At 40.7% G+C, this 16,663-nt stretch overlaps 1 protein-coding gene across 1 annotated transcript in view; it reads right to left on the bottom strand.

The window, feature by feature from the left end:
• Positions 1–16,663, bottom strand: part of LOC147308586 (semaphorin-6B-like) — a 35,428-nt gene that overhangs the window by 9,059 nt on the left and 9,706 nt on the right. Inside the window, exons 2-13 of the mRNA XM_086271332.1 lie at positions 9,725–9,848; positions 8,695–8,806; positions 7,070–7,130; positions 6,906–6,968; positions 4,157–4,255; positions 3,981–4,071; positions 3,609–3,728; positions 2,945–3,033; positions 2,647–2,864; positions 2,432–2,563; positions 2,046–2,195; positions 1,708–1,884 (exon numbers count right to left, since the gene is read on the bottom strand). Of these exons, the coding sequence (XP_086127458.1) occupies positions 1,708–1,884; positions 2,046–2,195; positions 2,432–2,563; positions 2,647–2,864; positions 2,945–3,033; positions 3,609–3,728; positions 3,981–4,071; positions 4,157–4,255; positions 6,906–6,968; positions 7,070–7,130; positions 8,695–8,806; positions 9,725–9,830 (1,418 nt within the window). The 5' untranslated portion in view covers positions 9,831–9,848. The remainder of the gene's footprint in view (positions 1–1,707; positions 1,885–2,045; positions 2,196–2,431; positions 2,564–2,646; positions 2,865–2,944; positions 3,034–3,608; positions 3,729–3,980; positions 4,072–4,156; positions 4,256–6,905; positions 6,969–7,069; positions 7,131–8,694; positions 8,807–9,724; positions 9,849–16,663) is intronic.

The raw sequence follows: 16,663 nt of genomic DNA on the forward strand, positions 1-16,663 counted from the left end.
CCTTAACTTGAACTGAGCCTGTGGTCTTCCATTTTCTCAATATGTTCCTAACTGTGGAAACAGACAGCTTAAATCTCTGAGACAGCTTTCTGTATCCTTCCCCTAAACAATGATGGTGAACAATCTTTGACTTCAGGTCATTTGAGAGTTGTTTTGAGACCCCCATGTTGCTACTCTTCAGAGAAATTTAAAAGAGGAGGGAAACTTACAATTGACCCCCTTAAATACTCTTTCTCATTATTGGATTCACCTGTGTATGTAGGTCAGGGGTCACTGAGCTTACCGAGCCAATTTGAGTTCCAATAATTAGTTCTAAAGGTTTTGGAATCAATAAAATGACAACAGTGCCCAAATTTATGCACCTGCCTGATTTTGTTTAAACAATTATTGCACACTTTCTGTAAATCCAATAAGCTTCATTTCACTTCTCAAATATCACTGTGTGTGTCGCCTATATGATAAATTTAACTGACATTTTTTATTGTAACAGCCAACGATTTATACAGGAAAAACAAGGTTACCCAAACTTTTGCATCCCACTGTAAACACTTAACTATAAAGCTCTGTGCCCTTGCCATCATATAAAGGGTCTCAGCCGAATTTTGCTGTCAACATGAAACAATAGTTAATTTGATTATTTTGGTGCTTCCAAAACAGAACTGGCACATGCACTCACCTGCCACTTTGAGATTCTCATCACGGACCTGCAGCCAACATAACTGCAGCAACCGTGTGATACCATCATGTCAAAATGGACTGAAATCTCTGAGGAATGTCTCAGGCACCTTGTTGAATCTATGCCATGAGTAATTACTGCAGCCGTGAAGGCAAAAGTAGATCCACCCTGAGACCAGCAAGGTGTACCTAATAAAGTGGCCAGTGAGTGTACCTATAAATCACTGGTTCAGCAACGAAACATCATAACATCAAATATCCCTGATACGTTTGGCTGAATGATTTGTTGCTGTCAACCATTTCCATTGTTATTTTTTAATAATAATTTGAAGGTGCAAAAAAAATGTTTTTTTTAATTAACATGTCATATTGGGCATTTTACACAATGCACCAACATTTTTTGGGACAACTAAAACTTAACTGATTAATCGATTGAATAACCTGCAAATCACCTGAAGTCTGTCCTAAATAAACAAATAAACAAACAGTTGAATATTAGATACCTAGGCAATAAAAGTTTTGGCAGCTGAAAACATTTTCTAGTCACCAACTCCCTGTTGCAGCTACATTTTCACACGTAACTGCTGTGGGCAGAGTTGTTTTCAGTCACAGTAATCAGATTAACCAGGTGCTGAGTTGACATGCGTGGACAGTGAGATTATTGGTTTGTTGCATGAGAGATTGATAGGCTGTGTTCCAGTATCCTTCAGCCCAACCGAATTTAATGAGCTGGCGTTGTGAAAGTACCACGGCTAAGACTGCTGTCACTGCTGCTAAGAAAAAAAATGTCACCACACTGCTTTAATTATATAGTCTATATGACTATACCTGTGATAGATACGGTCAAAGGCATGAAAGAATAGGCTTTTACTGTGAAATGGACTTCAGAAATGTAGAAAATCTAATATTTAATTAAGTATAAATGATGAAAGTTATTGGGTGAAAAGCACTGCTGCTCTGCAGTTATCAGCCAGAAGCAGTTACAGTGACTCGATATATGCCAAGGACAAAGATATCCTGCCTCATACTCACTTATCTGGGTTGAATCCCTCCACCTCCTCCAGAAAGACACTGCTATGAGAGACAGAATCTCCACTGGGAATCATTAGGAACTTGAGAATGGTCCCACGGGTTGAACCCAGGAACAAGACTGTACGGTTCTTATGGGGGCCAGCTTCTGTGTCCACCACCATAGACGTCAACTGGTACCTAGAAACAGAGATCATTAAAAAGAAAAAAGGTGAATCGACTACATTTCCTATCCTATCCTGGCTGTTATTTTTCAGTTTATCCTTCCCTTTTTTTTTTTTTTTTTTTTAGTTCTATAGAGCTACATGGATGCTGTTAAACAACTGAGTCACTCTGTGTACCGTCCCATAGTCTTGACCACCCAGGGTCTATGTCCCAGCAGCGGAACTGTCTCATCCATGAGCGGGTGGGTCTTGACAAAATTCAGCACCTCATCTGGCAGTGTGGTCGAGGAGCTAAATCTGGATCCCTGCACTGCACATCCTCCTGGCCTGCAGACAGAGGGAGAAGTTGAAAAGCAGTCCGAGAGAAAAGCCAGAGGAGATTCTTTTTTTTTCATTTTCTGGAGGCAGTATTAGAATATTTGGTGAATAGTTGTGAAATAGAAGTAAAACTGACAGTTGGAGCTTATAGGAGGACTTTACTGAATGTGAGACAGATGCTTAGACAGCAGCACTGCAGTACTCTGCTTACAAGTCCTGCTTACATACACTTTGCATAATAATACCTTGGTTTAGGCACGGCTTCATCTGGTACAGGTGTCCAAATAGACTCGGGGGATTTTTGCTCCTTAAAGCGTCCCTCAAAGACATGAGCGAGCTGCTGCATGTCAAACACACACACCGCAGATCCCGGGATGCTACCAAACACAGGGGGAGAGGACGGTGATGAGAAAACAAGAGCAACATTACATTTATTTGGGTATTATGTGTCCCGTGGTACCTGTTGGGTGGCGTGGAGAAGAGACCCAGAATGACATCTCGTCCCTGCATGCGGATGATGCCACTCGTGGCGTGCAGGAGGTTGAAGTAAAAGTGCGAGTCTCCGGGGACGGAGCAGTTGAGCCGCGCCTTTAGAAACGTGGTCCACTGTTTCTCCAGGACGCGCTGGGAGCCACCCAGGTCTGATTTACACACACGGGCCACGCGGGACACCATCACCTAGAATAAGAAGGGAAAGTTTAACAAAAACCCTTCAGACTAAGCAAGAAGAAGGAAGGAGAAAAAGGGAAGGAGAACACCTTCTCCAGATGATGAAACTCCATGGCCATCTCTCTGAAGAAGAAGTAAATATGAGGCCCCCACTCCATGGCACTCACAAAGTAGGGCTCTGAGAAATTCAAATGAGAAAAACACCACAATCACAGTTACAGCACAGTCCCTGGAGTCAAACAAGGCTCCGCAACCCCTGATATGGGGCTGCAGTGAGAGTCGCATCAACATGGACCGCTGCTGTCCACCAGCCTCACTCATTAAATATACATGTCCTCTTTAATTTATCGTTGTGGGTTAAGATTATACACATTACCTATCATTTATTCATCCAGCACTGTGCCAGCTTTGACCTGCCCCGGCTTGTTTTCTTCTCCATGGAAAACAGGCGCTTCGCTGCTTGGTCCAAGGCTTGTTAAAACCTCGAATCTGTGGAGTCTGACTAACCTCAATACATCACTCTGCCCGGACATGTTCCACTTATGATAAAAATCGATAAAACGAGAGCCTAATCGTGTCTGGTTTTGCCAAATTTAGCTTGCTATTTAACTCGCCCAAACTGTCTTGTGCACCTGCGAGCCACTTACAAAAAGATAGCAATGACAGTTTTTCAAATCTCTCTTATTTGTTTTGTGATTGTCTCTTTGTCTGGCTCTGGAGGGACATTTTCAATATGTCTGTTTCTAAAAGTACCTCGGAACCATTTGGAGTCGTGCTTGACTGTGCGGAGGGCAGGGCTGTCGCCGAGGCTGCGATAGATCACTGCGTCGATGGCCAGGAAGTCTGTCACGGTGCCGGTAAAGAGACTTCCATCTGACGGAGAAACGCAGGGAGAGAGAGAAGGAGGAGAAGAAGAAAAGAAGGTGAAGATACAGATAGAGCGATAGCACAAGGTCGGGAAGATTAAAACCAAACAAGCAATGCAGCGAGAGGTCTGACTATAAATCATTTGCAAAGGTAAACACAAGGGCACAGACGTTTCACTGTCTGGAGCTGGAAACTGAGTCTGATGTCGGCAACAAAAGCGACATTTTTCATCTTTACAGAGCAAAGCCGAGATGCTACCTGCAAATAAAGCCACATTGGCATGTCGTGGATCATATGGGCACCGTGCCATCCCACTGATAGGCTCTCCCACCATTTCTAGACTGTCTCTCTGCAGGAGGAATAAAAAAAAAAAAAGATAAACCAACTGGCAGATACACAAAGAAAGGGTGGATGACAGATAGACGGATACTAACAGTGTAGTTGGCACACAGAGGGTTGAAGGCATTTGTTCCGCATACAAACAGTCCACCGTCCTGCTTGAGTAAAACCTTGATGAAATTACGACACTCTCCCTGTAGAAAAAACAAACAGACCAAACAAAAGGAAATTATTATTACAGAAGGAAGGGGGGTAAACCTACAGGGCACTCAAGGTGACAAAGAGGGTTTTGAACAAAGCCGCTACAAGACTGTCAGCGTGAAGTATGAAGAATGCAGCTTAAAAACAGCCCTGAGAGGAAATAACACTCTCAACCCCACTCCATCTGGAAGAACAACAGGATGGGCACTTTATAGTAGTCTTCAAAGTGGAGGCTGCTGATTGAAGTTTAAAGATGCTACCAGAGAGTCGGAAACTTGATGATCCTTTCCTCCCTCTGTGATAGTATTTTACCACAATGTCTGATGGCGTGAACTTGAAAACACAGAAAAAATACCTGTGCAGGTAGACGATTAACACTTGTGCTTTTCGGCAGCTCCGTATTTATTCGTCAGATTGGAAATAATTGACAGGATCGCTTCCCTTGAAATCACTTTCTTGTCAAGAGTCTCATGCCAGCTACATTGGATTGGATTGGCTTAAAGACTGAGAACAGGAGAGCACAGCTATTCCAGCACTGTCCAAGATCAGTTGCATCCACCTACCACCACCACCTCTATAACACCGTTCATATACCTCATTTGCTTAATCTCAAAACTCAGAACTACCAGAGATAGATAGATAGATAGATAGATAGATAGATAGATAGATAGATAGATAGATAGATAGATAGATAGATAGATAGATAGATAGATAGATAGATAGATAGATGTTTCAGTGAATTGTTGAGGCTTTTACCCATTTTCCTAGAAAATACAAAGAAATGAAAGTTGGCACAAGAGTTTTACACAAGCCCGTAAAAAGAAAAAAAAGAAGCTTTATCCAGAAAATGATTTAATTCCTTCTTTTGTAATTACAAAAATATTACCAGGAGCAAACTACAGTAATTGCTGTTAAATTGTCCATAAAGATTATGTGTGTGTCACAAATTATAGCTAATCTGCAAGGATGCATTTGTGTGTAAGATAGGAAGAGGACAGATGGTAATGAATTATTTAAATTAAACTTCTAAAGGGAAAGGAGAGAAGTTTAATACTTATCAAGAGCTACCCCTTTATATAAATAGAAACAAAAAATACAACCTAAACTTTATACAGGCTGTCTACATTGGCATAGCTGTAGATATGTGTACAAAACAATGATAAAGGAAAATAGCTGCACCCAGACAACCCGAGTGAGTCAAGAAAACAGAAAAGCCTAAGCCACTTATTTACTGAGCCAATTTTTTCTCACATTCACATCGTTTCTTGTTTTTATACAGCCGTGTGAACTTCTGCAGTGACAAACAGGCTTTCATTGCCTCTGTGCAGTTATTCCACAGCGTTACTCCCTTGACTGTAATTCTGTGATATTTACTCTTGGTTCTTATTGCCGGTTTATTAAACATATAGCTCCTCTCAGTGCATGATGTTTTTGTCTTCCTTCAAACAAATATTCGAAAGACTTGGGGATAATGTATGTTGTCTTGCTTGCTTTGTACATAATTTGGACTCAAGCTTAAGCTCAGCTGGGCAATTACATTTCTGTGAAAACTGCTGGCATAATGCAAATGAATGTAAAGTCCAAAACGTCAAACTGGTTCTTTTAATACAGCTGCTTCATTAGTGCCTGCTTACTATTAATGTTCAAAGAGCATTGAAGGTTTTATTAAATGTAATGAAAGTGGGGCAATGCTGCATACTTACCTACTGCTTCAGTGTTGATGGGGGTTTAAAATCCAATCTTATAACATGAATTAAAGAATTTTAATTAACGCAGTTCACTTGTCTGTCCTTTGTCTCACATTCTCACCACTCTCCAGTGTTTATCCTCTTGACTTTCTTTGTTTCTCCTTTTATCACAGCGTTACTTCTTGTTTTTTTTTTCTCACTCCTACATCATCTCCTCTTTCATCTGTGGTGTTTGAAGCAACACCTTTTCCCTTTTCTCATCCCTCCACCTCATTCTTACTACCTGGTGGCTGCACTGTGCTCCTAATGTCTTTCCTCCTCAGTTCTCCTCCACCTACATGTGTCCCATTGCCATCTATACATGCCTTCCTCAACTCATTTCAATTACCGTTTCCTCCCTGAGGCTGTGTCACTCTCCCTGCTCACTTTGCTCTATAATGTCTCCCCCTGCCTTTTTGGCTTAGATTGTATTTTGCTGGTGGCATTGCTACATTTATACAGTGTACCTACCCCCCCCCCCCCCCCCATCAGATACTTATCCTAAATTTGATCAGGTTCCCTTCATACTTCACAGAACTGTCACCTTTCACTTTATATATACACTTAAAATTGTCCCACTTTCTCTGTCTTACCCCACAGGCTGAAAATGATATATGACTAGAAAACTAGCACAATGCAGATGCTGAAGAAAAAAAAAAACCCCAACAGCTTTGAAGCTCCATGAACATCTCTTGGCCCGGGTAATGTGTCACCGAGCTGGTGTGATTAAGCGATGTGCTGATTCTGTATCAACAAGATCAAATTTGTGTAAATACCGTATGCAGGTGCACCCAAAGGGAATAAGGTTTCTGTAACAGCTGTTGTGTCTGTCCATGCGTGTGATGGTGTAGATAGCGCTGGTGCGTGCACTAGTGGATCTCAAAGTCAGTCAAAGTGCTGTGAGCGATTATTTTACCTCGTGCTTGCCCTTCATCCGACACACTCGAATATCGTTCTTATTGGATTCCCAAGTCCTTTTCTGGAAGGGGATAAACCACAGTCAGACCTCCCTGCACGCTTGTTATGTGTGTATGCGCACATGATTATGTTTTTTTGTTTTAGTGCATGTGTGAGTCTTACCTTGCTGTAAAACATCTCATCGCCTGCCATGTTATCCAGCTCCACTCTGTACAAGTCATCTCTGGAAACACACAGCAAGACAATCGAAAGCATCAGTTAAGCAATATGATGCAAATTGACACAGTGAACCCGCGTTTTTTTTTTCTTCAACAGATTTGAAATCATTTTCAGTTCGCTTAGGAAACTGTGAGTCTTCCCGTGCTCCGTTGTCTCATGGAGTACCACAGGGTTCCATTCTGGGCCCTATCCTGTTTTCACTTTATTTACTTCCATTGGGCTCAATTCTTAGAAAGCACAGACTCTCTTTTCACTGTTATGCAAATGACTGCCAGATTTATGTTCCTCTTAAAAAGAAAGATGGGTCATCTGTAAATTGTTTGCAAACATGTCTGGAGGACGTCAAGTCGTGGTTGGCGCTAAACTTTCTTTGTTTTAATGATTCTAAAACTGAAATAATGGTGTTTAGACCTGCCTCCACTGCTGTTCCGTGTGTTGATCTGCAATCCCTGAAATCATTCTGTAAACCAGAGATTGTTAATCTGGGTTTTAAAATGGATCCTGAACTTAAGCTTGAAAGCCACATCGGGTTGGTTGTAAGGTCTAGTTTCTTTCATCTGAGGCAACTGGCCAAAATTAAGCACTTTCTTACGAGACAGCAATTTGAAACAGTAATCCACGCTTTTGTAACCGTTCGGCTGGATTACTGTAATTCTCTTTATTATGGGGTGAGTCGATCTTCTGTTTTTCGACTGCAGCTAGTCCAGAATGCTGCTGCACGCCTTTTAACTGGCACTCGTAGATACGAGCACATCACCCCAGTTTTATATTCACTTCATTGGCTGCCCGTGCATTTTAGGATCCATCTTAAACTGCTTTTATTTGTTTTTAAATGTTTGTCCAATGCTGCCCCTCTGTACCTCTCTGAGCTTCTTCATCCATACATACCTTCCTGGTCCCTCAGGTCGGCAGACCAGCTCCTCCTGAGTGTGCCCAGGACTAATCGTAAGCTCAGAGGGGATCAGGTGTTTGCTGTGGCAGCACCAAAATTGTGGAATGAGTTGCCTTTACATGTTAGACAGGCACCTTCCTTATCTGTTTTTAAATCGCGTCTTAAAACATATTTATTTACCTTGGCTTTTAGCACAGCAGGACTTGTTGATGTCTCTTAATATATTTTCTTATTAATTATATTATTTTTAATTTTAAGATATTTTATATGTAATTTAAACTGTTTCCTCTCTGTTTTATATTTGTAGCACTTTGGTCAACATTGTTGGATGTAAAGTGCGTTATAAATAAAGATGCTATGCTATGCTAATTCATGATTGTTAATCAATACGCCGATGGTGGGTCAAAGCACTGATGCATTCAGAGTGAGAAGTGTTTGGACTGCCGCTGGAGTAAGGCGATTCATATTTTTCCATCTGTAAGTGTAATGTGAATGAGCAGCTTTTCACTTGACATTTAACAGCAAAGCTGAATACATCGCCACTCCACCAAACTGCTGAAAACGTCCTCCACAAAGTGACAGCAGATGGAAGCCGTGGCATCAAAGCGAAAGCAGAAAAACATATCAGTGCGAACGCATCAGTAACGCACAGTCGGAGGTGGTTGCTGTTGGTTACCTGGCTCCTATGTACAGCGTGCGGTTGACTTGGAGGACCGTCTGGATGTGCAGCTCCTGTCTTTGTGCTGAACGATGAGCTCGGCCCAGGAACACTGGATACCTCCTCACCACTGGCGTGAACGCACAGACAAAAAGACACAGACTAAAAAACTGAGAATTAAAATCCTTGCTCAATGATTCTCTGACAGCTGAGGACAGAGTGGCTACTTTTCCCATCTATATATACCCAAAGTACTCAGGCAAGCCATCAAACAGCTTCTCTAACCTTCACTTTAATAGTGTCCTCACTCATTCTTGATGTTTTTGTTTCCAAAAACAAAGATAATGGGCAGAGACGAATTATGCAGCGGTTCAAGTGTGCTGAAACGCTGTTATCCTCTAAGTGGGGTTTTTTGTGCTTTTTTGCGCTGTTGTTGATGCGTGCAGCTCCACAATGAGAAAAACTGTGTTTAATCACTCTTGCTGTTATTTTATGATGATAAAAGGCGCTTCTTCCCTGTCTCCTCTTACCTTTGAGACAAATGAGGGAGTAAAAGATGAGGTTGAGAGAGAAGGTGGGAGTATCAGGCTACAAGAAAGTTTGGGAGAGGTCTCCATAGGGAGCCCTCATCATCAGGAGACAGATTGGGAAAGCGCGTCTCTCGCTGTCCTTGACTGCAGGGGAGGGAAAGAGGACGTAGCGATCCATCTCCACCTGTCTCCTCCCCCTCTCTCCCATCTACATCACCTCATCCAATCCAACTACCCCCCCACCTTTTCATCTTTCTCCACCTTTCAAGCTCTATTATGATCATTTCTCACACGCCACTGTGTTTATTTCGTGCCCTCTCTCATGCTTATTAATCTATTGCTGCCATGGAAAGATGAGGTGAGGCTTCTTTGTATTTGTATGCCTGGGTAGTTCGAAAGTAGCTTCACGCCAAGGCTTTGACCCTTGACCTCCAATTTCCACATCCACCGCAGAGCCATTCATCAGTGCTGCACTTATACTGGTGCACAACACGTACACAAAGGCGAAGGACACGTACCCTCCACAGGGACGTAGCTGAGTGGACTGGGTTCCTCTGGGAATGAGCCATCAGCCAGTTGAAGCAGCAGGAGAAGAAATGCGAGGGGTGGAGCCACAGTTGCCATGGCAGCAACACAGATGCACTGTTAACAAAGCGAAAAGGAGAGAGAAAAATTTCATTGCGCACTGTCTGTGTGTGTGTGTTCATGGCTGGGAGTGCACACGGGTATGCGTATTGGTATTCTGACAATATTTCTCAGTGCAGAGGAACAGGTGTGTGTGTGTGTGTGTGTGTGTGTGTGTGTGTGTGTGTGTGTGTGTGTGTGAGACAGGGTCAGAAGTGCAGCGGGGTGACTGCTGCTGCAAACCTGGATTCAGCAGGGAGCAAATGTGTTTCTATTGTCTGCCTTAGAGGTGTAACAGGGACCTATTGTCAGAAATGTCACTCCATTGTCGAAGAGTCTGAATGGAAGGGGATTCTCACAAAACGTTCACACAGAGACAAAACACTCTTGGGTGGCAATGCTTTTCTGACTAATTGTGTTTCTCTATGTACATATAAAGGCAATAAAATGGGTAATTAGCCACAAAACAGAAAAGACTAGATGGCCTTTAGAAGTAGAATGAAGAGAGCAGAAGGTAGCGACCAGGGTAAGCTGGACATTGTCTTTCTGGTTGAAAAGACGCCCTAAATCAAAGTGGAGGAAACAGATTTTGGCCTTTAAAAAGTTAAGAGGCCACATAAGGATCACACTGGTGCTAGATGCATGAAATACAGATGCAAAAATTAGTGACCAGCTTACTGCTTTAGCATGTTAGCTTTCAAACATTTGTTGATTTGCTGAGAAGAAAGTGCAGATCTTCTGCAGGAATTTGGTCACCAGCCAAAGTAAAGATCATATATAAACTCTGACCTGTTTATGTCTCTATAACATCTCGGGCTGTTCATCATCTGTGAATTAACCAGTTGGTTCATTAAATGTGAGCGTCTTCAGAACAGACCAGGACTTAAGGTACTAAAGGGAAAGAGGAATATTAAGAATTAAATTGTTTATCGTGCTATGGTTTTACTGGTCTGGCCCACTTAAGACCCACTTCAGAGTAATGTGGATGTCTCTAATCAGATTTCAGGACAATTCATTTATTATTATTGAGAGATTTCACATGCAACCATACCAGTAAATGCTAACCTCCCGGCACCCGAGGTAGCATCAGGAGATCACTAAAATTGTTAGCATTCATCCCTTTGGGTCCAGAAATGACTGCTTAAAGTTTAATTTCCATTAAATACTTGGATATTTTAATTTGAATGGCAACAATGGACCAACAGACACACTGGAATTTATACAGCCTGAAGGGTGGGTTACAACAAAGAGTTCAAACTCTTGCAGAGACAGTGGAACAATACTGCTGCACATAAAATGTTAGGGATAAAATGTGGTAGCCAAACCATCCAGCACATGTTTGAATTCAAAAGCTTTATTAGTACGCCTTTACTCAAAATGTCTATGGCTCACACTGTTAAAAAAAACATCTTAAAAAAACGGTAATATTCCGGCAGCTTGGGCACCAACATACTACCTTAAAATAACAGAAAATAACTTCCTCATAAAAATACTGTTATTTCCAGTAATGACAATACAGTTTGTTGCGCTAATTTTACATGGGATTCTGCCTTTTCCAAGTGCTTTTAAACGTTAAATTAGAAACATTTTAACGTGATCAAACAATGAAATTAACGATAAACAAGGTGAATGTGGCAATATGAATCGTAATACGTAAATATGCAGTTAACAGTTGGTTAACAATCGATTGCATGCCCTGGGACAGACTGACAAAGGTGAGGCTGCCATATCGCACCATCGGCCCCTCTGGCCATCACTAGTAGCTGAAGACACGGACACAATACCGAGAGTGTCCGAGCCGGGGCTCGAACCGGCAACCCTCTGATCACAAGGCGAACTGCCAACTCTTGAGCCAAGATCGCCCTAAATAGCAATGATAATAATACTTATGTGATGTAACCAGAGATGGGCATCCGATTACTTTTTTCAAGTAACGAGTAAAGTAAGGGATTACTATTGCAAAAACGGTCATTAGATTACCGTTACTTTCCTGTAGGAACGCTGCGTTACTGCGTTACTAAAACCGTGATTTTTTTTGTGAGAATGTCTCATGACAGTGACGTTCGTGACAACAGCTGTCTGCAGATCAACAGTGCATCATATATCGAGTGCGGGAGAGAGTATGAGCGTGCAGCGTTTAAAGCGTGGAAGTACTGACCTTACTTTGAGTTTGATTCCATAAAAAGTGACAAAAACATTAGTGTCCGTTCTTACAGCGAAAAAACCCCCCCTAAACTTCCAAGCAAGCACCGAGTGCGCTATGACGTAGTGGGAAACTCACAGAGAAACTCGCAGATTCTTCCACTGACCGCAGCGGCACATCTGCACCAGAGCAAACCTCCGCCTACCCCACTCCTGCTTCACAGGTGAAAATAGAGCAACAGGGCCGCTAGTCTTTGACTTTATTTATTTTCTGCTGTGTTTTACTTGCATCTATTTGAAAGAGTGAGTGTAAACACCCACAAAAAAAAAAAAAAAAAAAAAAAAGTGCTGGAATGTGCAGAAAATAGGTTTAAATATTAAACAAATTTCTTCCAGTCAGAGAATGTTGCATATAATAAAATTTTTGCTTGATGCATAAAGTTAAAAGATTAAAACTAATAAAACAAGTTTTAAAAAGGGATCTTTCCATTTGATTACATTTTGTATGATGGATTATGTAGGAAAAGTAGAATTGGGCTGAAAGATCTATCGCTTTATCACCTATTCGGGTTGTAAATCGTGTTTTTAAAAAGTAACTAAGTAATTAATTACTTTTGAAAATAAGTAATCAGTAAAGTAACGGGATTACTTTTTGGGGAAGTAATCAGTAACTAGTTACTGATTACTTTTTTCAAGTAACTTGACCAACACTAGACAAAGGAGCTTGCAAAGAAAACACTAGATGTAACACAAGCTTATAGAATAGAATAGAATAGAATAGAATTCAACTTTATTGTCATTGCACATGCACATGCACAGGGCAACGAAATGCAGTTTGCATCCATCCAGAATTGCTTTAGTGATATAGATATATTACAATAAATATTAGCAATAATATAGATATGTAAATATATTACAGAAATGGGTCTATTATGGTATGTTATAATGTACACGGTATGAAGTATGTTGTGAATATTCTATAACTATAGGTATGTACAGGCTGTAGTGAGTACAAGCTATGTACAGGCTATGAACAGGATATAAATATGAAAAACTATACAGAATATGAAATAAATAAATTTACAGAATCTGAGATATACAGCTATACAGAAATGGGAACTGTGCAAGTTGTAAACAGTTGTAGGGTTAAAAATTATCGTATGTACAGAATGATTATTACAGAGCTATACAGTAGTGCAGTTAAGATAAGTGAGATATGTGGATAATTCTACAGAGGCTATATAAAGTGCTGGTGGTTGTGGTGGTTATAGGAATCATGTTATATGCTTTTCCATAGCATTACATTTAAATTTAACAGATCATTCTCTCACATAACAGACAAATATTTGTGAGATTATGATACATTTCTGAATGTATTTTTACAATCTAAATATGCACATGTACAAAAATATATATTTAAAAAAACAAGTAAATTGTGTTTTACTATATTTACAGTGATGTTATGTTATTTTACCTTTGACATGTAAAATCACAGTCTACTTATGTAAATGTAATGATATTCTAGAAAGACAGTACAAAACTGTAAAATATACAGTAAGATACTTTGACATTACTATTTTTTGGAACAGTGCAGCTGTAGCCGCCTGCGAGGTAGCACAAACTGTCTTTGATGTGGAAAATACTTTGAAAGAGGAGAGGCGATATAACGAGGAGAGAAGAAAAAAGACAAACTGGGGAGAGCATAAAGGGCGGAGTACTTGGGCTTTGTCTTGGGTTTCTAACAGAGCTGCTGTAATACTGGGAAATGTGAAGAATGACACAATGTAAATGAAAAGAGAGGTTGGAAACGGAAGAAGAGATCTGAGCAATATCAATGCTGCTCCCATCAAATCAACCCGAATACCATGTTCCATGTTTCCCCAACCCCGAGCCGCTTATTTCCTTTCTTCCTCCATCTCTCTTCCTCCATTGCACACCACCTCCCTTCGTTTCTCTACCTCTCATCTAGTCTGTACCCACTTAAAAAAAACCTCTTACAGTTGTTTTCGGTGATAGAAAACCAGTTTGAGAGGTAAATGTGTTCGTTTCTAAGGAGATGACAACTGCTATTTGAGGCGCACAGATGTAGGGCACATATATTCGTACATACTTAAGTACACAGTAACCTGTGTTGCCAGTACTTCAGACTTTGTGTAAGATTGAGAGACATGCTGTTTGAAGACATCTGTGAGCTGATGTGGGCTAGAGGCTATACTCTGGGGCCACTTCAAATGTAATTCTAACCCAGAGATTGTAGGTTTGACATCTCTAAGCCTGCTGCTCATCAGATGCATTGGATGAGGCCTGAGGGGGAGTGGAGGGTTTGTTTCATCTGAAACTCCTTTGGGATACCCTAGACTAAAACAGATGGAGTCAGGTTTAGGGTCAGCCTCATTTCATTATGACCACAACACGAGGAGGGTCCACACGTGATGCTTAAGTCTACGATGAAATTCTGTTGTTGTCCGTGGATTTGAAAGATGGATAGATGGAATTAAATGAAGTGTGTGTTCCAGTGAGATTAGCTATCATACGCCTGAACACACTGCCGCTAAACAATTGTGCTCCTTCTGTTTATCTTAAGTTTGGTGACTTACACTGCGTTTCTAAATAGACGTGCATAAATCGTAATATATATCACTGAAAGGACACGCTTTGTTTCACTCTGAGCCTGCTTGAGAATCGTCATGTTTTTTTCGCTGTGAATAAATTCACTTATAGGTTTTTGTATATTTATGAGCTCATTACGAACAGGAAGCAGTAACCACTCTCAAGTTAGATGTTGCTAAATATCCAAAAATAAAAACAAATACAAACTTGAACTACTCTAGTGGTGTTTGCTTTATGTGGTTATGATTCCTGTTTACATCAAAAGTTCAACTGGATTTGCGTTCAAGAAATACAAAATGAAACAAATAACTACGCGCGTCAAAATATCTTTTGCATAAAGAATTGACAAACACATTTGAATACTTTTAATAGTATTACAAATCTGAAAGCCCCATCGACAATGATCTTATATTTCTGAACCACAGGAGCTTTTTCCTTTCAAATACACCAGCAGTAGTGATTCCCAGTGGGGTAAAAAAAATACCCCAGGGGCTACTTCTGCAATTGCCAGGGGGTGCCATGACAGATCAGCTCAGTGACATCTAAGAACAGGTTTGTGCAGAAAAGTTAACAGTTCAGCAATAAACAGATACATAAATAAACTGATGATTCAAGCGGACAATTGATGATCGAGAGGTGAAAACAATAGTTACATCTATAATAAAAACTAAGACTACTAAGCAATGTGAGTCATCAAGTAAAATCAAACCAGCTAAACCCCGTATCTCTCTGGTGTACGGCGATGTTGGTTCAGCTGTGGCGCCTTTAAAATATCAGCCTATAAGACCATTTAACAATGTGACTGAGTTTCTGTTCTTTACAGATATGTTTCCAAACCATGACACAGAGAAAAAGGATACGAAAAGATTCAATCAAAGCATGATCAAATAAAATCATCCTGGTTTTATCACTATGGAAATGCGAGCATTTTAGACACCAATACCTTTTTTTTTGCCTCACAGTTGCTTCTAAGTTCAGCTTTTAATCAATAATTATTTCAAGACATTTATGAGACTGAAGATGCTCCACTGTCCGATCCTTAATGGACATGACCTCTTGTGTATGAATACATTTTCTAAAATCAATGATCATATCTTTTGTCTTAGACATGTTTAATGATGAATGCGGTTGTTGGTGCCAGACGGATAGCCTGGGTATTTCAGAAACTGCTGATCTACTGGGATTTTCCCACACAACCATCTCTAGTGTTTACAGAGAATACGCCAAAACAGAGAAAACATCACGTGAGCTGCAGTTCAAATGGCTTGTTTATGTTAGAGGAGAATGGCCAGACTGCTTTGAACTGATGAGAAGGAAACAGTAAGTCAAACAAATATTCATTTCAGCCAAAGTATGCAGAGGAGCCTCTCTGAACACACATATCAGACCTTGAAGCAGATGGGCTGCAGCAGCAGAAGACCACACTTGGACCCACTCCTGTCAGCTAAGAACAGGAAACTAAGGTAAAACAGCTAAAACAAAATTGGACAGAAGAAGATTTTGGCTGCATCATTCTAATGGTACAACAACGCAAAAGCATGGATCCATCCTGCCTTATATTAACGACTCAGGCTTCTGGTAGTTGTGTTCTGGTTTGAAGGATATTCCCTTGACTCCATCTCTTTATAACCATTGTGTATCCATCATCTTATGGCTGCTTCCAGCAGGCTAACATACTCTGTCACAAAGCTCAGATCCTCTCAAACTGGTTTCTTGAACATGACAATAAGTTCATTGCACTCAAATGTCCTCCACAGTCACCAGATCTCAATCCAATAGAGCAGCTTTGCGGTGTGGTGGAATGGTAGAGTCATATCATTTATGTGCAGCTTACAGATCTGCAGCCATTGTGTGTTAATATAATCATGTCAATATGGACTAAAATCTCCCAGGAATGTTTCCAGCACCTTGTTGAATCACTGCCATGAAGAATTAAAGCAGCTCTGAAGGCAAAAACCAAAATAATTTTAACTTGCACAAAAATCTTGTGCTGCATAAAGGTGTTCTATATAATGATTGTTCTGAAAGCCTGTAAAGGCTAAAAACACACACTCCCAAACATACTAAAACCCTCTGGTAAA

The sequence above is a fragment of the Aulonocara sp. 'chitande type north' Nkhata Bay genome, linkage group LG18 (assembly GCF_057382095.1).
Source record: "Aulonocara sp. 'chitande type north' Nkhata Bay isolate Kocher_YH1m ecotype deep benthic linkage group LG18, A_spYH_male_GT1.1, whole genome shotgun sequence".
NCBI classification, from domain to species: domain Eukaryota; kingdom Metazoa; phylum Chordata; class Actinopteri; order Cichliformes; family Cichlidae; genus Aulonocara; species Aulonocara sp. 'chitande type north' Nkhata Bay.